This window comes from Lolium rigidum, chromosome 6, assembly GCF_022539505.1.
Source record: "Lolium rigidum isolate FL_2022 chromosome 6, APGP_CSIRO_Lrig_0.1, whole genome shotgun sequence".
NCBI classification, from domain to species: Eukaryota; Viridiplantae; Streptophyta; class Magnoliopsida; order Poales; family Poaceae; genus Lolium; species Lolium rigidum.
Genome location: NC_061513.1, coordinates 331,262,439 through 331,285,141, shown reverse-complemented (window position 1 = coordinate 331,285,141; position 22,703 = coordinate 331,262,439). Strand labels below are relative to the sequence as shown.

The 22,703-nt window shown below is 43.4% G+C and overlaps 1 protein-coding gene across 1 annotated transcript; it reads right to left on the bottom strand.

Moving 5' to 3' along the window:
- Window positions 1–3,024: 3,024 nt before the first annotated feature.
- Window positions 3,025–15,567, bottom strand: LOC124664796 (2-oxoglutarate and iron-dependent oxygenase domain-containing protein CP2-like). The gene is made up of 8 exons (XM_047202234.1): window positions 15,277–15,567; window positions 15,094–15,144; window positions 7,771–7,950; window positions 7,460–7,616; window positions 7,165–7,248; window positions 6,651–6,775; window positions 3,410–3,528; window positions 3,025–3,103 (listed from the first exon to the last, which is right to left on the bottom strand). Exons 1-8 carry the CDS (start codon window positions 15,565–15,567, stop codon window positions 3,025–3,027), a joined length of 1,086 nt encoding a protein of 361 aa, XP_047058190.1.
- Window positions 15,568–22,703: the final 7,136 nt, after the last annotated feature.

The window sequence follows — 22,703 nt, the reverse complement described above, 5'->3', positions numbered from 1 at the left end:
ATACTAGGGTATGTAGGTGAAAGGTTATGGTTGGTAGTCCGCACACGGAGTGTGATAAATCGGGGCCGATTAACCACGACGGATTATTGCAAATGTTGTGGCACAAGTGTACGACCTCTGCAGAGTGTAGAACTATTCGAATAGCCGCGTCCACGGTTATGGACGGTTGGGAAGGCCATACTGTTCCGTCATCAGACCATTTTCAAAAATGTGACATGTGAAAGGTGACTTGTGATTTGAACTTGAAATGGCGACTTTGACTTGAAACACAATTGAGTTGTGGGAATGACACTAATGTTCCCACTTGAGTTAGTTAGCACCTGAAGAGTTGTTTACTAAAATGTTTGTGAACTAAAAGTGGCTTTATGCAAAAGAAACTAGAGCTTAGCATCCCCCTTACTAGAAATGTTAGTGCTTACATTAGTATTAGTTTGCGAGTACTTTGAAGTACTCACGGCTTTGTCCCTGGCTATTCGAATGGCCAGACTATGAAGAGGAACAGCAGTATGAAGAGGATGGACAGCAGGACGTCTACGACAACTAGGACTACTCCTGACGTCAAGCGTTGGCCTGTGGACTAGACAGTCCCTTATCTTTACGCTTCCGCTATGTATTTGTGATGTGTGTTGAAACAATAGTTCAACTATTATTGTAATATTGGATCATGTGATCTATTTGTAATACGACTATGATATGTAATGAATGATGACTTATGATATTCAACTGTTATGTCTCGCAACAACAATATTCCTGGGATTGCGATGTATGGCATAACAGGCATCTGGACTTAAAAATCCGGGTGTTGACAGGCAGCCCGACCCATCCCGAAAATCCTGGGCTTGGGCCAAACTGACCATGCATGCGAGGTGAGCATGGGCCTGATTTTTAGGCATACCATCGGGCCGGGCTGGGCCTAGGTCTCACATATGTGCGAAATAGGGAAGATGTCTTGCCTGCGTCCCAAGGACCAATGAGTTTTTCCTATGGTGGACCATCTTGGGCCTAAAGTTTAGGCTGATGACCGGGCCTAGGCTAGGGTTTTCTACACCAGGTTTTCTTAGGCCCGACCCGAATGATGGCCAGGTATAGTTGCTACATTGATGTGGTGCGTGGTGATTGTAGGACTCATTTTGTGACGACTTTAGCCAATCCATGATCCGCGTTTGGGACTCACAGATCCCATCGCAAGTGCCTGATTCAATAGCCCATTCCCCTAAGACCAAGGTGGATGATGTGCCGGTGCCGCCACAAATATGATGAAGTCAAAGAACCACAATGATGTGGGAGAGGGTGATGAAGGATGCACAGTAGATGATGAAATGTCTCCTCTTCACGAGGTGGTATATACTAACACCACATGTGGTAGTGACCTTGTGGAATTAAGATGTCATGCACTTTTGTTGTGGTGGTAGGTTCACACCATAGGTGTAGTGGTAGGATAAACTTGTGGTCTACTTTTGGTGATGATCATGCATGCTCCTCTTAGTTTAAGATCGAGTGTGAATGGTCATGCTTTCTTATGACTTCATTGATGCTTGTGATCATGTTCCTCACTAGTTCATCTTGTGGCATGCTAGTGGTATGTTGTGTTCAAAGGGAGGCATCGAGAAATCTATAATTCATGGAGGATCTGCCAAGATGAAGTCAATGATTTCTCCAACAACAACTAAAGAAGGTACGATACTATGAGGAGGCACGGAAGGAGTACTAGAACTTCTTGGCAGACCAGGCTATGCCTATCTAGGCTATGGCTCATCATTCAATGCCTCAACACCCAATGCCTCACAAACCAATGCCTCACGAGCCAATGCCTCTTCTAGTAATGCCTTTAGTACCAAAGAGTAGGGTGAAAGATTGCATCATCATCGTTCTCATCATGGTGATCGTCAAGTTCTTGTTCTTTTGATTTCTCTATGATGGGATGTAGCATGTAATAGCATGGTAAGCTCACCTTGTTTCAACCACGGTAAACACGTGGCAGTTTCATCTGTGCAACCAAACACCAATACAGAGCTAGAATAGGTTGTGTCTAGGCCACCAAACAAAGAGGGTTTAATTTCCCACCCGGTGCTGGAAAAATCTTCACGGGCCACCAAACAAAGTCCAGATTTTGGCTCAGAGCTTGTTTGAGATGGACTAACACCCACAAAGTTCGTCCTTATTGAGTGCAAAATTTAGCCCAACTTACCAAACACGTCCCATTGTCTTGCACACGCTCTTTCAGATATGCTGCATATGTACCTCGGTCCGCAGGGTTATCGGCCCGCTAGTATGGCAGTGTGCTATATGGCGTACCTGGAACAACATTTGGGGGCTGCTTCCCATAGCGTGCAGCAATTTACAATCGTTAAGGCAATCATGTATCCTTAGATTTTGTTGGACAAATTGTATCCTTGCTGGCATGATGAACTTTAATATTCAACTGATTGAGTGTTAGTGCATGAGTTAGCTTCAACGTTTACCCCAGATTTATTGCGCTCACCGCGTCTGCTATGTCCATCTACTATGCTAGAAATCTCCGATGGAGAAGAGGTCGCAGACTGAAGATGGTGAGCCCTGTCGAAGAATATGTTCCTTTTGGTTTAGTATAACCTATACACGGTTGGAAAAGCAGTAATTTTTTTTTGCATCGGTAGACGACGTTTACATTCTTTTGAATTAATACATAGCCATCTCCATAGAATACTATATATTTGAAATAAATTATACATGTAATGATCATGAAATAAACTGGGCATGCCACTCTACATAGAAATATTGAAACACAAACTAGTGGTACATATATTGGAAAAATTGGATTAAGCATGCCGAATCTTGTTGTCATGATCTCCAAAGATATCCTCTCCCTTTCACTTAAATTGAAAACAGCCTGGAATTTTCGAACGAACCAACCAAAGTTAAATAAGATATCAAGTAAATATTATAATGCAAAAAATCTTGACTCAAATACGATGTAACTTGACAAAAAGAGTAGATGAGATCAGATTGCTTACCACACATATGTCATCAACTCATTGTGCTTCCCTAGATGTTATCTTCACTAAGGCATTTTCTGCACCAGTGGAAGTTCTTCCTGGATTTCATCATCTCCTCATAGAACGAACTATGTATACAAAATAATCATGTTAGTTTAGCTACGAATACATTATTTCTAATGGCAATTAGTCAAGCCTTATCAACCCTAAGAGACAAGTGTGTTAATATACTTCTATTAGTTGATTAACGGAATTAATATGCCATTTGATTAACAGGATTAATATGCTATTTGCTTGACTTGTACAGAAGATCAAAAAGGGGAATTAGCGTTATATATGTATATATCATATATATAAATTTATGCGCATATAATTGTTATTTTAAAAGAGAAATTCTAATATACACTTGCAGAGCAAGATGCATGTATGTGTACCTTTTGCACCATATGGTCATGTTAGCCCTGAAACCGGTCGTTGTAGGATGGACATAATGCCTGTGATTTCCATGAAACAACAAGGCTTGCCCACGTACATGAGAATATTCAACTCTTTCCTGAAAAGTAAATACCAAAGAAATAAGAGTTTGAAATGTATTTTTAAGTGCTGATGTTGGTGCTCTAGTGTGCCCATGCTTCTGTCCTAGGTCGTAGTAGTAATTATAATAACAGTGATGAGAGGAAGATGAAAAAGTGAAGGTGGGAGGAGGAAGCGGAAAACAAAATAAAGCCTCTATAATGACATTTAGTTTCAAAAGGAGCCAAAGTTTATATAAGTTTAACTAGAATGTGTTATAAATAGGGCCAGAATGTAAACAAGAATGAACTTAGTTGTTATATGTCACGAAAAAGGTATTCAGTAAAATGTACTAAGTAAAATGTACTAAGAACAAACGAAATTGTGATAAGTATTTACATCAAATTATGAAGATGGATATCAAAGCCAAAAAAAATAATCATATACATAACCCCTACTGGCAAATAAACTTTCATGTATTAAACTGTAATAGATGAATATTGTGGGTTACTCTTAATAACATGGCCCAGTTCCGCACATAAAAATAGGCTCAGTTACAGGTTCAAAACATTTCAAACTTCAACGATTAACCACATACTATATGCATGCATAAAGTATTACTAGTAGGTGCTACTACAACTAGAAGAAAACATTTTATATGGAGAGTTTATCTTAAGAAGGATATTATTTATTGTGAAATGCATCGCCATGAGATACATGAGGACGTTGGGAAGAGATGACATATACCCAGGAGGCTAGAACATGATTCCAACCAAGATAATCAAGATGTTTCGGATGAGTTGAACATTAGAAAAGGGACAACGGAAAAGAGTGTCACTGGGTACTAAGGGCTTTGAGGATAAGTGCAAGAATGCACCTTCATCTCATTTATATTAATGATCAATATTGTCTTTTCAAAAGATCTCTTTCACACATTCTATCTCTATATATGTCACCTTCAATTTGTTTCTGCAAAAAAAAAGCATCTAGTATTCATCTGAATAAAAAAGATATGCCCCAGCTCTGTTACCCGTCTCAATCTATCACATACAAAAAACTGAATGAAGATATTAAATTAAATCCCAAATTTTGTGATCTTTTGTCTAACCAAGCTATTTTCTACTCGCACCGCATTCCATGGGCTCCTACCCCATGCCACTCTTCCACACAAGCACTCTTATGTCAGCGTTTTCAATTTCCTCATGTTGGTGAATAAGTATTGAATGTGATAACTCCTAGATGATATCATAACTAATAGTATTTGAGATGCACTCTCGTGTCCCTCTCATGAGGCGTTCGGGAGCATTCTCAGATCATCGCTTCTAGCTCCCCTCGTCATTTCGCCTGAAGGAGCCGACACGGTACAACGGCTTAGGGCTTGGGCTTGGCGCACGCGGCTGCATCTGCGGTGATGTGGCGGATGACATGCTGGCCCTCTCCGAGAAGTTTGACAGCGGATGGTGTGGAGATGGCTCACTCTCCAGGACGGGCTTCAACGTAGTTGGAGCCAACGAATGTGGCGCCCGCGGGCGTCATTGCCTTGTTGAAAGTGTCATTGCTGCGAATCTCCGGCCCAAATGTTTTAGGGGAAACCCTAGATCTTAGTCTCCCCCGATCTAACGATGGCGGCACTTTCTATGTCGTTCTCCCTCTCGGGGTATCGTTTTGAAACAAGTGATGCCTGAAGGGGTCTGCTTGTGGAGTGATGTTTCATCTACCACGTTGAAGGCATCAGGCCATGGTGCCATGGTGCAACGGGGAATTGGCGACATACGCGGCATGGTCGACTCACATAGGGCGGAGGTGATGCCTGGCGCCACGGCAACTTCAACGAAAGGCCTAGAGAGGACTACACGGATCTCTGCCTTGAAAATGCCTTGGTGGTTCGTCGGCAGTGACGGCTTTGCAGCGTCCATGAGGTGCATGCTGAGAGTTTGTTGGACAGTATGTGTGCCTCCTCTCGTCATCAATGATTCGCGCCGGTGATGCCCCCGGTACCTATGTAGTGGGGCTTTGTTTGTACTTTTAGGACATAAAGCCCCGATGGCATGTTTTTCCTCCATTAACGGGTTTGTAGGTGTTTTGTGGTGGCTTTGGATATTTTGATGTATGTTCTCATCCGAACTTTGTTAACTAAAATTTAAATAAAATAGATGCAGAGCCCGGAGGTCTCAACCTTCATTTCAAAAGAAAAAAACTAACAGTATTTCCTTCTTAATAGACACCCACCACTGAATCATGCAGTGCTTGTTACCTCCAATTTATTAACTCTGAAGTATTTGAACATATGCTGAAAGATCTTATTTGTTCACGGTAATGTTACATCAATTTATTTCCTTCGCTACAGTGGAACTTTTTGTTGAAATAAAAGTTTGCTGAATGTTAGTACTAATTAATATTTACTCGTCAATTTAAATTATCTATTTTTTGGAACCCAACAAGCCAAAACAAAATCAAGCAAACAAACCACCCATCCATGAAAATTGTAAACAAACATGGATATTGCAAGCAAACTACTTACATGAAAATTTCTAGACTTTCCAAATATAAATAGGCTTACATGGGTTAAGAACTTCCATTGAATTGGTGTCAAGCACTCAAGGATATTAATTCATAAAATGTGTATCTAATCAACTTCGTATAAGACCAACAAGCTTGAAAAAGGATACTTTTTGATAGAATATCATCTAATTAAATTAGTACAAAATTTGATCCGAAATAAAGTATTCCCTCTGTCCCCTTCAATTAACACAAAGAGTATAAGAAAATCGATAGAATAAAATAGAGATTCACGATAATTAAAACAAGCTAGAGGGAATACATGTTTATGGGATTCTCAAATTAAACTGATTTACATAGCCTCTTCCACATAAATTAAAGAGACCTTTGAATTCTTTTTTTTCATGAAGGTTTAGTCATAAATCTAAGCATTCAATTGTTAATGAAAACGAATGACCATTGCAAAATTTAATATCCTGATTATAAATAACCCTGCAGGGCGAAGAACTCCCATTGGATCGACAAGTAGTAAAAAGGGACTAAATAAGAAAATAAAGTAGGAGAAGGGTGATCCCAACATTAGCACTTGCAGAATATGAACACCTTTGCTAGTTAGCAGTTAACTAACCTAGGTAGTACGAGAACTCATGATGAATATAGTACCTCTGCATGTGTTTCGGAATTCATATGATTCGCACAACGTCTACCACAAAAGTGCATTTCCCCGCCAGTAAATTTTTTTCCTAAGCAGACATTTAGTACAACATGGCCTTCCTCCATATGCATCCCTGCATATTTTTGAACTATTAAATTTACGGGAAAATAAATATTATGGTTCACAATAGTAAAATATAAAAAATTATATCTTAAATCCCAAGAGGAAAACCCAATACGTCCAACCGGTAACTATCTGCTAGCAACAATACATTCGTCAGATACAAAATTTAAAACATGATGCTTACAAAATAAAATTTTCCCGGAGAAGAAAAATCCATATATTATGTTCAAATATCGTGAACTACCATAGCACTCCCTTTATAAACATAGTATCATGGTATGAACATATAATGCTAAGCACAGGGAGCTACTATGTCTTGTACCACAAGATATATGACACAAAGAAGGATGCCAAATAAATTGCTATGCAGTTATTGTATGTTTGTGGGAGCATATATACCTAGGCCACTGTCATCTCCACTATATGAAACAACAAAAGAATGTTGTGAGTCCAAAGACCCGCCACCAACTCCAGGAAAAAGAACTGCAGAGAACAAGATCGAGAAATTTAATTACTATTTCATTTAAGATCAAAAGCAGTCTTTGGAGTATAAAAATATATCAAAGGAACTTAAAATCTAGCCAGTATAATATTGTGTTCTTCTGCAAAGAAAAGAAATTAGCAATTGAGACATAGTGAGGAGGAAAGCCGAGTTGGATTTCCCGTGAGATATATAAATAAATAAGTTTATTACCTGTGGAAAGGGGTGAGATAAACTTCTTCATGAGCTCATCCAGCATCCCTTGCATCCCAATTTCAGAAATAGCAACGCCACTACCATGCTTGTCCAAGGTATTTGGCATCATTATTTTTTGTTTGTTTATGTGCGCCCACTTCAGAAAATTTTCTACCTGTAATCAGCTTGTAGTTGAATTTGCACGACACGTACAGAAACAATACTTCTTGAAATACTAGAACAAAACGAATGGAATTTTAATTCAAAAAGTTACAGAAATCAGGAATAGCAAGATAGCTATGCAATCCATGACATCTTATTATATATACCTCATCCATGAGCATCTCGCAGAATACAGGTCGCAACATAGGAAATGCATAGACTGAAGGTGCTATGACCTCGTGAATGATATCCATGAAACTTTCTGCAGTGTTTCCCCGGATGGCACGCAGAAACGAAGGCAAGAAGAAAGCTGCGGGGTTCATTTTGTAGAGTTCGGGATGTAGCGGCTGCAAAATGTTCATTAATGGATAATGCATTATGTATCTGTCTGGGTATATAGTTATATAGACGGATGTATGTGTAAAGAAAGAATGGTTCATGCCTTTACACTTCATAGATTAAAGGACATTGACCATTACTATTCATGATTTCAAATTTTCAACAACAATAATGCTAATTAAATATTGGTATTCCAGGAAAGAATTTTTTAATAGAGATCGATGCCCTTTGGAGCACGTTTTTAAACAATACCAAATGAAGTCATAGTCATTAAGTTTACGATGATATTTCATTCTAGTAAAAAAAAGACATCTGAAAAATAAAATAGAGGTCTAGACCATACAGCCATGCATATATATGTATCCGAGTACTCAAGGACAGATATCTTATGAAGCTTCTTTTGGAATAAGCATATGGACAATTCCCTTGTTGATCTTTGTTTCTCCTTACGGAAGATGACACGACATCACAGCTTCACGCTATGTATCACAGTTTCTTTTTCTTCTTATTATTAGTTTGAAGCAGAAGCCAAAGAACATGCATCTGTGTGACTCTCATGACGACGTCATGCTATCCAATGGATTGTTCCAAAGAACATGCATCTGTTTGAGTCATAGTTTTCCTATTTTTTGGAAAAGATACACTGAATTTTTCCATATTTTCGAAAAAAAAACACTAAATGGATTAACCCGCTATAGCCCGGCTATAGGCTTTGTTGGGCTCTAAAAATGTCGCGGCTAAATGAAATAGTCTGCTATCTTTAACTATGGATTGTTGGCACCCATGCAAAAATCATCATGGAAACACAGGGGAAGATAAAGATTAATAAATGAAACAAAATGAATCGAATCTATATAGTATAGGGATTTCTATTTTCGTGCCCTCGGGTCCTTAGTTGTACTCAGTTTTCCCCAGCTCCTTAGTTTTTCCTCAGTTTTCCCCAAGCCCTTGTCTGAACCCGCAGAAGGAGCTCGGACGGAAGGAATCCGTTAAGTTGACCGTTCCGTGCTGACGAGTGGGGTCGTGTCGTTTGTGGGGTCGCGTCGTGTGGGACTGCGTCGTGTGGGGCTGGTAGGAAGGGACCGCGTGGGACAGGACGAGACCATGTTTGTGGGGCCGTAGCGTGTGGAGCCGTGTGGGTCCGGGACGGGAGCACGAGTGGTTTCTGTCTCTTTCGCCCAGATTAGCAGTTTTCAATGTACCTTTTTCCTCTCTCTCGCTCGATCTCATTCATATTTGATAGCCCAAATTGGTAGCAAATCTAGAGCAGCTTGTCCTTCTGTTTTTTAACGCCATTCATTTCTTTATGCCTTCGTTTTTACCCAATCAGGTAGGAAATCTAGGGCACAAATCCGTAGAGAAAATATAGGATAAGCTGCATACAAGCAACCAACATAGCATAGATATATTCAGGACAGATCCAAAAGTAGTACCGATAGATCCAACATAAGCTACATTTTACATGAATTTAAGCTGCTCTACGTATAGAGCAATCACATACGCAGAGTGCAAGAGGGCACGTTCAACGCCTCCAGGTAGCGCGTGTGACTCGCTTGGAGGTTGCGCAGGTGAATCCCAAGTGCTTTGTGTTTGGCCATGTACGCATGCACGTTCACGGTCCTTCCAACTCTAGCGCCACATCTGCCAATGGATTCAGCATGGTTCACCGGGGAGTTGAAGCTCGGTGGCGCGGAGCTTCCTGCGTGCGAAGGGGCACTTGTAAATGCCTCGAGCAAAGGGGCCATCGTAATGGCCGGACTGCAGCCTCCCGAGGACGTGACGAGTCTTGGTGTGGAAGGACTCGTCGTCGCCGTCGACGTCGCTGCTTCTGCACCCGTCACGTAGCACCAAAGATCGTGCAAAAAACGGAGTCAATTGCAACGATGATGGAACAGAGAGTGAACAAAAAATCATGCATGATAATATGGGCTCGAAAAAAAGAGGTAGCCTCAGTTACATTGGACACACTTATATCCAGGATTTGAGTCAGCAAACCAAAGATCATGCACAACAAATTTGTACACACCAATTGTTTACTGACCAAACCCTGAATCAATTTATGCCCAAATATTCATCACACTAGTAGGAAAACCCTTATAGGCGATGCTTAGTTCTGTGGCGCACCGTTTAAAATGCGCCACATAAAGTTATTTTGTGGCGCACCAGACACGGTGCGCCACAGAAATAGCTTAATTTTGTGGCGCACCAGGGATCCATGCGCCACAGAAATTTGGTGGGGCCAACCCCAATCATTGGTTTCACTATTTCTGTGGCGCACAGATCACGTGCGCCTACGTAATAAGACATTCCGTGGCGCATCGGCCCGGTGCGCCACCGAATTAAGACTTTCGTGGCGCATTGTTCCCGGTGCGCCACCGAACTAAGACTTTCCGTGGCGCACGTGGGATGGTGCGCCACGAAAGCCTTATTTCTGTGGCGCACATGAGTTCCATGCACCACACCCCCCCCCCGTGGATCGCCTTTTTAACCTCTGTAAAAAATAAAAAAAATAGATAAAAATTTCAAAAAATAAATCCCTTCAAGATCCCGGTTGGACAATTTTTAGAATCCCAAAATTCGAAAAGAGTAAAAAGTTACGGCCAGTTAAAGATTTTTTGCTGCAAAATACAAAAAAAAGAAAAAAATTTCGTGGCGCACCAAGTGCCCATGCGCCACAGAAATAACGTTCGAAATTTGAAATTTCTGGCGCCCACTTCTCCTTCTCTCCTCCATTTCTCCACTTCTCCACTTCTCCCCTTCTCCCATTCTCCACTTCTCCCCTTCTCCTCCTCTCCTCTTCTCTTCCTCTCCTCCACTTCTCCACTTCTTCTCCTCTCCTCTTCTCTTCCTCTCCTCCACTTCTCCTCTCTCCTCTCCTACTCCGGCGACCAACTCCGGCGACCAACAACTCCGGCGAACTACTCCGGCGAACTACTCCGGCGACCACGACCAACACCTCCTCCGGCGACCACCTCCTCCTCTACCACCACCACCACCACCACCACCACCACCACCACCTCCTCCTCCTCCTCCTCCTCCGGCGACCACCTCCTCCTCTACCACCACCACCACCACCACCACCACCACCACCACCACCACCACCACCTCCTCCTCCTCCTCCTCCTCTACCACCACCACCACCACCACCACCTCCTCCTCCGGCGACCACCTCCTCCTCTACCACCACCACCACCACCACCACCACCTCCTCCTCCTCCTCCTCCGCGACCACCTCCTCCTCTACCACCACCACCACCACCACCACCACCACCACCACCACCACCACCTCCACCTCCACCTCCTCCTATTCCACCACCACCACCACCTCCTCCGGCCGGCCTCATCCTCCACCCACCCACCCACCCCACCCACCTCCGGCGACCTTCCAGAAAAATTTTAAAAAAAATTCGGCGGCCCCAGATCTAGATCTAGATCTAGATCTGGCCGCCACTTTTTTTGAAATTTTAAAAAAAATTCTGTGGCGCACCGGCGGTGGTGCGCCACAGAAATAAGACTTCCTGTTTCTGTGGCGCACCACCGTCCCGTGCGCCACGTAAATAAGCTTTCGTGGCGCATTGGCCGGTGCGCCACGTAATCCTTATTTTTGTGGCGAGAATTCTGTGGCGCACCACCCATGCGCCACAGAATGTGTTTTTGGTGCGCCACTGATGAGGCTTTTCCTACTAGTGTCATCATCGGCACAAATCTTAAACAAAAGCAAATCACAAACACTAATAACGCAAGATCTAACACAAAAGGATCGAACTAGGAACAGACGAACAGTAATAACGCAAGATCTAACACAAAAGGATTGAACTAGGAACAGACGAACCGTAATAACGCTAGATCTAACACAAAATGATTGAAATGAGATAAGAACAAGGGAACAAAGGGTTACCTCCGGCTCGTTGTCGACGATGCTGGTGTCGTAGGGGTTCTCCGGCGCGTCGTATTGCACTGGTTCGTACGGGTCCCAAGCGACGGGGACTCGGACGGTGGCGGCGGCCGATGCGCCCGGCTGCTACGTTGGAAGCAGCGTCGTGGGCCCGGACGGGGCGGCGGCCGATCCGCCGGCTGCTACGTTGGAAGCAGGGACAGGGGCCCGGACGGGGCGGCGGCCGATCCGCCGGCCTGCTACGTTGGAAGCAGCCGACAGGGCCTCGGACGGGGACGGCGACCGATGCGCCGGCTGCTACGTTGGAAGCAGCCGACAGGGGCCTCGGACGGGGGCGGCAGACTGATGTGCCGACAATGGGCATCTCATTCTTCTCCATCGCCGGCGGTTTTCTTCGGGGTTTTTTCTTCGGTTGTGGAGAAGATGATGGGACATGAGAGGCGGTTGCAGTGAGCCAGTGAGAACGTGCGTCGAGGGAGAGAAAGAGGGGCTCTATAAAGACGAAGGTGGCGTGTACCGCAACACGCGTCCGCTATGCACGGCCGCAGCGTGCACCGCTACACGAGTCTAACCCCGGGACGTTATCCGTACTCAGCTTTCCCTCGAGGACTTAGACCGGCAAGTGCAATATACTCAGTTTTACCCTCAAGTAGCTGGTCAACAGAGAGTCAACAAATGAGATTAACATAGCTAATTGAGTCATTTCATGCGCAAAAAAATCCAAAAAATAAAAACATAGTGGCAACTACTCATGGAGTCTTCCTACGCAACCTCGCCACCTAGAAAACCTTAACAAACATATATAAATCAAGTTTTACCACAAATTGCCACTTCTCGTAATCACTAGTGTAGCTATGAAGATGATTGGTTTTCCACCCAAACCCCTTTGCAAAACATCTTTCCCAAAACATAGTTTGTCTAAATGATGCCATAATTGTCACACTCATGTATATTTGAATTGCAAATAATTTGATGTAGCCCAATATGAATTATATTGTACAAAACACACATTTTTCATTTTGTAATTCTTTTGTTTGAATCCCTTAGTCTATTTACTATTTATGTGCCCTCGGATTCTTAGTACTACTCAGTTTTGCCCTCAAGTACCGTCACAAATGCTCCGAGAAGCCCAAACTTATCCTGATTGGTTGAGCCGTTGTCACACGGATCGACTCCACGAACCGTTGATCCACTGATCTAACGGGCAGTATACCCCTATCCGTCTCTTCGTGGCAACCTCTCTCTCTCTCTCTCTCTCTCTCTCTCTCTTCGTGGCCACCCCTCTCTCTCTCTGTCGGTGGAGAATGCCCACCCCTCTATTTATGTGCAATAACGAGTTTGCCACTTAATATAGTTTGGGATATAGTATTGGTATAAACATGAGGCATACATATTTGCGGATTTCGGTGATTGCATTATTTGTCACCCCTCTAACAATTATCAACTATCTTTAGCTGTCCTTTTCTTTTAGGGAATATAGTTTGGGATATAGTATTGGTATTTTGAAACGGCCTAAAAGTGGTATAATTTTGTTATAAACATGAGGCATACATATTTGCGGATTTCGGTGATTGCTATCAACTATCTTTAGCTGTCCTTTTCTTTTAGGGAATATAGTTTGGGATATAGTATTGGTATTTTGAAACGGCCTAAAAGTGGTATAATTTTGTTATAAACACGAGGCATACATATTTGCGGATTTCGGTGATTGCATTATTTGTCACCCCTCTAACAATTATCAACTATCTTTAGCTGTCCTTTTCTTTTAGGGAATATAGTTTGGGATATTGTATTGGTATTTTGAAGGGACCCTATTTTGAAAGGGATCCCATTTTGAAACGGCCTAAAAGTGGTATAATTTTGTTATAAACATGAGGCATACATATTTGCGGATTTCGGTGATTGCATTATTTGTCACCCCTCTAACAATTATCAACTATCTTTAGCTGTCCTTTTCTTTTAGAGAATATAGTTTGGGATATGGTATTGGTATTTTGAAACGGCCTAAAAGTGGTATAATTTTGGTATAAACACGAGGCATACATATTTGCGGATTTCGGTGATTGCATTATTTGTCACCCCTCTAACAATTATCAACTATCTTTAGCTTTCCTTTTCTTTTAGGGAATATAGTTGGTAATTTCGGTGAATGGACACACTAACTTTGAAAACAACTACAAGTACATGTAACTGAATAATGGATTTGTAAGGTATCCCTTGTAACAACTTCTAGCGCCTCGGTGAGCAATGATAAGAATCCGATCGTAATTATACAACAAAAAAAAACCAGCCATCAGGTTAGCTTGCTTCTTCAACTCGATCACCGCCTTAACTCGCTTGTTCATTTTCTTCAGTTCTCCCTTCACTTCCACCAGCTTCCGCATTGGGAGCATTAGGCATAATCGGAACGGCTCCTCTCTCCGCCGCATTCTCTACAGCAAGTCCCCCTCCCAAATTGCGCCCCCAATAGCGCCAATTGATTCCTCGCAACCGAAGCCTCCGAACGTACACATCGATCCACTCGAAATGCCTGCATTTCTTCAAGATCTGAAAACAACAACGTGAACCCTAAATCCCAAATTCGAGGGAATAACAAGAAAATCGAGAGAAAACAGAGAAATTGGAGCGAGATCTAACCTTATCCCCCTCTCTATATGGCAAGCTCTCGCATGCAACGAACTCACGTCCACGGTTGCCATTCTCGTCCGTCTTACAGATCGACCGCTTCAGAGGCTCCTGGCGTGGGCAGTCAGGGCATCTTGTCAAAGGCACGGGTCCATACTGCGACCATGAAGAACGGGAGGTCGAAGAGAAACTAGACATCACCCGCCTACCGGAGAAGGGCTGTCGCTGGCGGAGAAGAAGAACAATGGGGCGCGGAGAAAGAAAGGGGAAGCAATGGCACGGGCACGGGCGCGGGGCTGGCTCGGGCTCCCATTTTGCAACGGTCACCTGGGTAAGCTGTGGGTCCGGCGCGCTAACGTGGACAAGTTGTGGGTCCCACGATGATCCGGATAAGTGGAGACGTGTCCACTTGCGGGCACCAACAGCGGCCCCACTTGCCAGCACCAACCAACGTCAACTAAACGGAAATCCTCCGTCCGAGCTCCTTCTGCGGGTTTCGAACAAGGGATTGGGGAAAACTGAGGAAAAACTAAGGAGCTGGGGAAAACTGAGTACAACTAAGGACCCGAGGGCACGGAAATAGAAATCCCTATAGTATATGCAGTAAGATGCTGGTAATGAAAGTGCAAACCTGATATTGTGAACAGATATTTTGGATGTATTGTCTCCTCATGATGTCCACCTGCATGCGTGGAGTTTAAGTTAGTTTTCCAAAGCAGTTAATCGATGGATCTCCAAGCGGTTCATCGCTTGCAACTGCATGTACGACGGATGGACGGGAGATCCATCTACATACGGAGGACTGCGTACGTACCATGATTCCCTTGGCCGGTGCGGGGAGGTGATTCCTGACGATGCGCCGCATGAACAAGAGCTTCTCGTGGCGGGTAGCTCGGAGGAGTTGAGGTGGAAGACGGCGCTCCATGTCTTGGTACATCTCAGGCGCGAGCACGTCCGTCTCCGGGTTGACCACGTCGGAGTAGTCCTCCGGCACGTGGTCCGGGTCAGGGTGCTCACGCAGCTTCAACTCCGGCTGCCAATCGGGCACCACCGACCACTGCTGGTTCTGGTGGGATCTGTTCTTGTTCCGGCGAATGGGAGCCATGGTGCGCGAGCGGGAGCGACGGTTGGCGGCTAGGGCTTGGTCTGGCGGCGGAAAGGGAGATGGGAACTGGGGAGAAGAAGAAGGAGAGGGATGGACCGAGTTGTGGCGTGTGAAATGTGATGCTATCGCGCTGGTTTTCTTTTGGAAACAAGTGATTGAATGCAGTGGAGGGGAGCCGAGCGTTACTACTTTCTTCATTTGCTTCGGGGACGGGTGAGCAGACACGAGCTGGAAGGAAAGGCCTGGGTGTCGTCACCAGCGACGGACATTGAATATTGTGAAGGGAAAAAATGCACCCATAAAGCAATGTTGTTTTCAGAATGGGCGACGTTGGGCGTCCCCCGAACGATAAGTCGATCTCATCCTCGGCCTACCCCACCGTACGATTTTGTAGCCATGAGCTGTCTGATCTTCGGATCCATCCATCATCTTCCACTCTTCCCCTAGTCCCGCGGCGCAGACAGTTCGCAAAACACGCACACAATTTTGTCGCGGGATCCACATAGGCACACAAGAGCACGCATGAAACGATTTCCTCCAGCGAAAGAAGAAAGGCATCAACCTAGGGTTCAACACTAGCCGTCGCCATCTACCATGTCTCCACCATCTACGAATGGGAATCGATAGGTCCTAGTCTCCTCAGTTTGCCACTCCGACGATGAGAGGCGGTGGGAACCTCGGATATGTGTGTGGTGCTATTGTAAGGTCTATAAAGTGATAGATTGGTCAACCGGAAGCAACGATATGGTGGTTATGGCGGTCTTGTGGTAGACAAGAATAAGGTATATCGCCTTCTCGTCCACCTCATCGACGGCGATCTCGCTTTTGGCATTGAGGAGGACAAAGAACCATCTAGTCATTGCTCCCATGGAGTGGTAAATCTTGTTCAGTCTACTCGTGTTAAATGTTTAGTGTTGGAAGATTTAGATCAATTCAGGGGTTCAATGGTGACGACTTCGGCTCTAGGGCGCTACTCCCTTGAGGCACGTGCACGAAGACTCTCTAGTTATCATCAACAACGTTAGGCTGGCTCCAGTAGGGAAGCGGTGGTAGCTCGCTCTGGCGGCAATAGTGATCGTTATATGGCCCAATAATCTCAATGTAAAATTTATTATTTTTGGGATGCTTTGTACTACTTGCGAACTTCTATAATAGACCCATATTTTTCTCGCACAAAATCAATCCGATCTCCCTTTTTCATAGATTACTGGTTCAAAATCATAGTTCAATAAATTGAAAAGCTCAAAATTAGGTGGTTGGAAGCTAGTTCTCCAAAGTTCACAATTTCCAAAAAATATATATATATATATATATATATATATATATATATATATATATATATATATATATATATATATATATATATATATATATATATATATAGGGTAACACTATTCTGAAACCGATGCTCAGAATATTATTTTGAGCACCACTTTTCTTATATAGAGGTTACGATTGGGGAAAAAAGTATGAAACCCACCTCCTTCCCGACAACCAACCGCGCAAGCCAGGCCTCCACCATCCCCACGTATTATCTCTGGTTTGCAGCCGCGGACCTGCACCCAACCGCCGATCTGCCCTCCGGCCTCCGACTATCTCCGCAGCCGGCCTCCCCCCCGCTGCCGGCCATGCTCCCCGGACGGCGCCGCCCCCGCCGCGGGCCTGCCTCCCCGGACGGCGCCGCCCCGCCGCGGCCTGCCTCCCCGCCGCCGGCCTGACCCCGTGGCCGGTTCTATCTCCCGCCCCCTGCGCCGTCGGAAGAGATGGCCGGGGACGACTCCCTCGCCCATGTCCGCCAGCCCCTTCCCGGCGACGATTCCGGGCTGCCGTCACGTGCCCCCGTCGGCCGCCGCACGTGCCGCCTTCGGCTGCTGCGGGTGCCCTCGTCGGAGCCGCGCATCAGCGCATGCCCATGTCCGCCTCCGCCTGCCCCTCGGTCGGCCGCCCTCGTTGGCGCTCCTCGCTCCGGCTGGACATTTTCACCGCAGTACAAGTTCGCACAGACGGCAGCTCGAGCGGCCGAGCAGCAGCACGAGATGAAAGACGAGCGGCTCGTTTCCCTCTGCTGCTTCCTCATGTGAGTCAGTGTGTGTTGTATCCGGCATTTGAGAAACTGAGGCACTATTAGTTTCTGATTGCATCCGTAAGTTTCTTCTGCACACAACATGTTCGGTCTAATGCTGATGGCTAGGAATAGAAGTGAAACTGGAGCAGAAATCCAGTATATGAAGTACGCTCCTTCAGCGTACATGTTTATAATAAGTACACTTTGTGCAGATACCACTGTCATGTTTTCTTGGACCTGAACTTGTGTTTGGCGGCGACCTACACTTCTGAAGAATACCATTCTGTACTTCGTGGCTACAAAATGCATTTCGTAGCTTCATTTTTGTGTGTACTCCTGAAAGTAGTTGGACTGAAACTCTGAACTTCGATGTTATATAGTGCATGGACCATGTTCGTTCGTGCGCTTGCAAATTGCTAATTAGTTTTGTCCCAACATTCACACTGCAAAGTACATTTGTTAAGAAATATGTTTCTCAACACGTGGAATGAAGAAAAAAGTCCAAATAGGGAGTAAGAAAATACGGCAGCACACTTTTGACCTGCTCTTGATTTGACTTGTTCTAATGTCGGATTTGATTCATTTCAATGTCCGTAAAATTACTCCGGGTCATCACATACACTGTCGCTGTCTAAATTCGCTCACTTCAGCCTGGCCCTCATCAAGACGCCGGCCACATGGCTGCCGCGGCGCCACTTCCGGTAGCCTCAACACCTGACCTGCAAAAGGGCCGCATGTGCCATCACCCCCGCATTCGGCTTGTGTACTGCCGGGTCAATCTATCTTCCTCTATGTTCTTTTTTTCAGAGACTCTTCGATATGTTCGGCAGTATAAACACATAGAGAAAAGAAGTGCAGTAACACTAAAAAGAGTACAACTGTAGACATGCTAGGCCAGCGTTTTCAGGTTTAAATAGTACAAGTATTACTGTGAGGGAAGGATACTTATGAATGATGAAGTACAAACTGATTACAAGCAAATCGTATTGTGTTGAGGAACTCCATGATGTTGAAAGCCTCGGCCTGTATGATATTTTCTCCTATTATCCTGTCACTTTTGAAGCGTCCAGTATGAATTTAAATTTAGTAATTAGCTTGCTAAGGAAAGATTATTACCAGGACAAAGCCTATGAATTAACCTTCATGTGGGTTTTTTTTTCTTGATCGAAGTCCATGATGTTGAAAGCATCGGCCTGTGTGATCTTTTCTCCTACTACCCTTTCATTTTTGAAGTGTCCAGTATGAATTTAAATTTACTAAATTAGCTAGCTAAAGCAAATGTTAGTACCAGAACAAAGACCTCTTATATAACCATGGATCTGAGAAATTTCCTTTTTTTGAGACCATCGATCACTCAGCCTAATGCACAGACCATCATTTTGTCTTTGCGGTCAGTAACCTAGCCTGAAGTTGTTCTGAGGTGCTATGCTATGCATGTAAAATGTTAGTTTTGGTTGTACGGTGAAACATGTTGGGGTTCATACTATGCATGATACATTGTAGAAGGATGATCTATTTTCTATCTACTAATACAGGTTAGGTTCTTGAAGTCGGCGCTGCTTCACCTCCCTTCTGCCGTCAACCATGGATCTCGGCCACGTGGCTTAGTCGTTGTTCGCATTTTTCTGACAAAAAAACTCAAGCCGCCATGGATTTCAGTGCCGCCATGCCATGGATTTCAGTGTCGCTGCCGTGCCATGGATTTTAGTGCTGCTGCATCATCAGTGCCACCGCCGACAAGACTCGTCCGCGCGATGCCCCCATCCCCCGCCGCCACCACATCCTCCACTGCTGCCTGCTCCGGTTGCCGCCGTGGCTACTACCTCAAGCTCTGGCATAGGTCCTGCCACCGGCCAGGTTCCAGTGCCTCGCCACACTAACCATGGTTTTTCGTTCTCCTTTGTTCCTCTGTAGCTTCGTGAATGCATGGTTCGATTTCTAAGCTTGGTCGTGCATGTGTCACAATGAGAGACGTCAAGAAGTACCGTCAACGCAGCCGCAAGAAAAAGTGTACACAGCAGAAGTAGAACCTTATCATGAAGGTAGTACAATCCATCAATTGATCATCCTGCAAGTCTGAATCCTCTATTGATATTTTTACCCGCCCATGCAACTCGTTGTGACAAGTTTAGCAAGTAATGCTACTATGAAAATCAGTAGGAGCAAGAGGAGTCTCATGTAAGGAACTGAATGGGCTATTTGTTCAATTATTTTATCGTACCTTTTTTTTGGATTATCATTGCGGAAAGCCTCAAATTATCATATCCTTTTTTCCGTTCAAAAGAAGTACAACCATTCGACACGAGCAATTTCAAAGCAAATCAAGGGGTTTAACCCAACAATTTTATAATTTTTTTAAATCACATCTCACATGTTCTATCCGAGATGGCGACTTGAAATTGTTGGGTTAAACCCCTACGACAAGAAAACCGGCAAAAATCCAAATGAAAAAAACAAATAATCCCGTCATCTGCGACAAATTTCAAATACTTGAAGATGAGAAGTACAACTATCCGACACGAGCAGTACAAGCACACATTAAAGGAAGTACAAGGAAACCGACAAAATTCAAATGTATTAAAAATGAAATAATCCCGTCACCCCCGAGGAAATTCAAATAGTTGATGACAAGAAGTACAACCGCTCGGCACGAGCAGTACAAGCACTTATTATAGGAAGTACAAGAAAACCGACAAAATCCAAATGTAGTAAAAACGAAATAATCCCGTCACCCCCAAGGAAGTTCAAATAGTTGATGACGAGAAGTACAACCATTCTACACGAGCAGTACAAGCACCTATTACGGGAAGTACAAGAAAACCGACAAAATCCAAATGTAAAAAAATGAAATAATCCCGTCACCCTAGGGGAAGTTTAAATAGTTGACGGAGAGAAGTACAACCATTTGACACCAGTAGTACACCCACTAAATATAGGAAGTACAAGAAGACCGACAAAATCCAAATGTACAAAAAAGAATAATTATCCCATCACCCGTAGGGAAGTTCATATATTTGACAATGAGAAGTACAACCATTCGACACGAGCAATAAACCCACTTAATATAGGAAGTACAAGAAACCCGATATAGTCCAAATTTAGAAAAAAAAACAAAATAATCCCATCATCTACGAGGAAGTACGAGCAGTGATTCCGAGAAGTACATGCGGACACAAAAGTAAGTACAAGCGGTAATTACATCAAAGAAAATACCCCCACATAAGTTCACATAGCAACGTTGTGAAGTTCAAATATTAGGATCCAGGAAGTACATAATCTCTTAAATAGAATATAGGGACAATCTAAAATTATCATTTCGAAGTACACATGCTAGTTTTTGCAAAACGCACTAGCATCAAAACATTTCCAGGAAGTACAACCACGAAGGCCAGGAAGTACAAGGACATGTCACGGGAAGTTCAGATGCGCGTGGTTGTGCTGAGCATTTTGTGTGGTGAAAATTATAGCTCTATTTTGCTGAATACTTTCATGAAACCGCACAAAGAAGTACAACCGTATTTCCCGATAAGTACAAGTTCACATCGAGGGAAGTTCAACGCTCTGTTTTTACGGGGCGGAAATCCATTGTCCAAATCTCATCGATTTGATGACCCACCACTTCAATCATTGTCACCAAAAGCTTTATGTGGTAGAGTATATGTCTAATTTCATTACCTACAGCATTTACAACAAATAAATGGATCTAAGCCATCAAATTCAAACCGTTATCCCACAAAATATACCAGAAACATGATTTCAAAACTTCTAAAATTAGTTTTAAACCGTTCGGATTTGGAAAAAATGGTAAATACAAAAAAGATGCGCCATTTTGACAGCTTTCCAACCGTATATCATTTCCATTGTTTAAATATTCCGAATGGAAATCGCGGGGAAATCATTTGGTGTCTGTCACATAAAACGGGCGGACAGTAATTCGAGTTATTCTCTTAAACTGTGAGGAATTAGAGAAAATAATTCGAATAAGAAAGTTGCGCCTAGTCCATAGCTTTCCAACGCCATATCATTTGCATCATTCCGACAAACGGTTGAAAATTTTCATCCAAATTACCGTCCGCTCGTTTCTGAGTACGTCCGAATTTCGGTATTTTCGAAACTGTTCAAAAACTGTGAGGATTTTGAAAAAACTTAATACATGAAAAAGTTGCGCAATTTCATTATCTTTCCAACGGTATATCATTTGCAGAGTTTCGGTAAGTGATTCGAAAATCGAACTAAAAGTTCGTTTTCTGGCCATATAGAAGCGTTTTCGTATTTTCAAAATTAATTTTAAACCGTGCAAAATCTGTGAAAAGTATGAACATGAAAAAGTTGCGGTTTTTCATTATCTATCCAACGGTATATCATTTGCATAGTTCCGACAAATGGTTGAGAAACTCGAGATATAATCAGTACCTGTGAAGAAAACGAGAAGTTCAGGTAAGTTCGACAGAAAGTTGAACCCTGTTATCCGGGAAGTACAACCTTGTGTCCAGGAAAGTACAAGTCGGTGCTCAGAATATTATTCTGCAACCGGTTGCGGAATAGTGCTGGTATATATATATATATATATATATATATATATATATATATATATATATATATATATATATATATATATATATATATATTTCAAAGCTCTCCTTCCTGTTTTTAAAAGTTAACCAAAATATCAGAAAATTCATCATCAAAAGTTTGAAATACGAGTCACCACTAGCAGCGAGAAAATCGTAAATAAACAAATCCAATTTTGCAGAACACCTCCATCATATCGCCAAATGAAGTGCAAACCTTCTAGGATAATATATCCATGGTTTCGACTTTCAGTTTCAGCAAAAAAGATCACCTGGTGCTGATATTGACATTTATTTGATTGATTTCAGTTTTCCATTCGGCTAAACAGGAAAATTGTCATTCAAATCCAGCTCAAAAACTGACCGAAAACTGTGCAAATTTCCACTGAAATATTATTGTAATTCAGTGCCAAAACATGCATGTCGGAGCAGGAAAACAGAGAAAATAGGGGCAAAAACAAAGTAGTAGGTCACAACCATCAAATACCAAATATATTCTG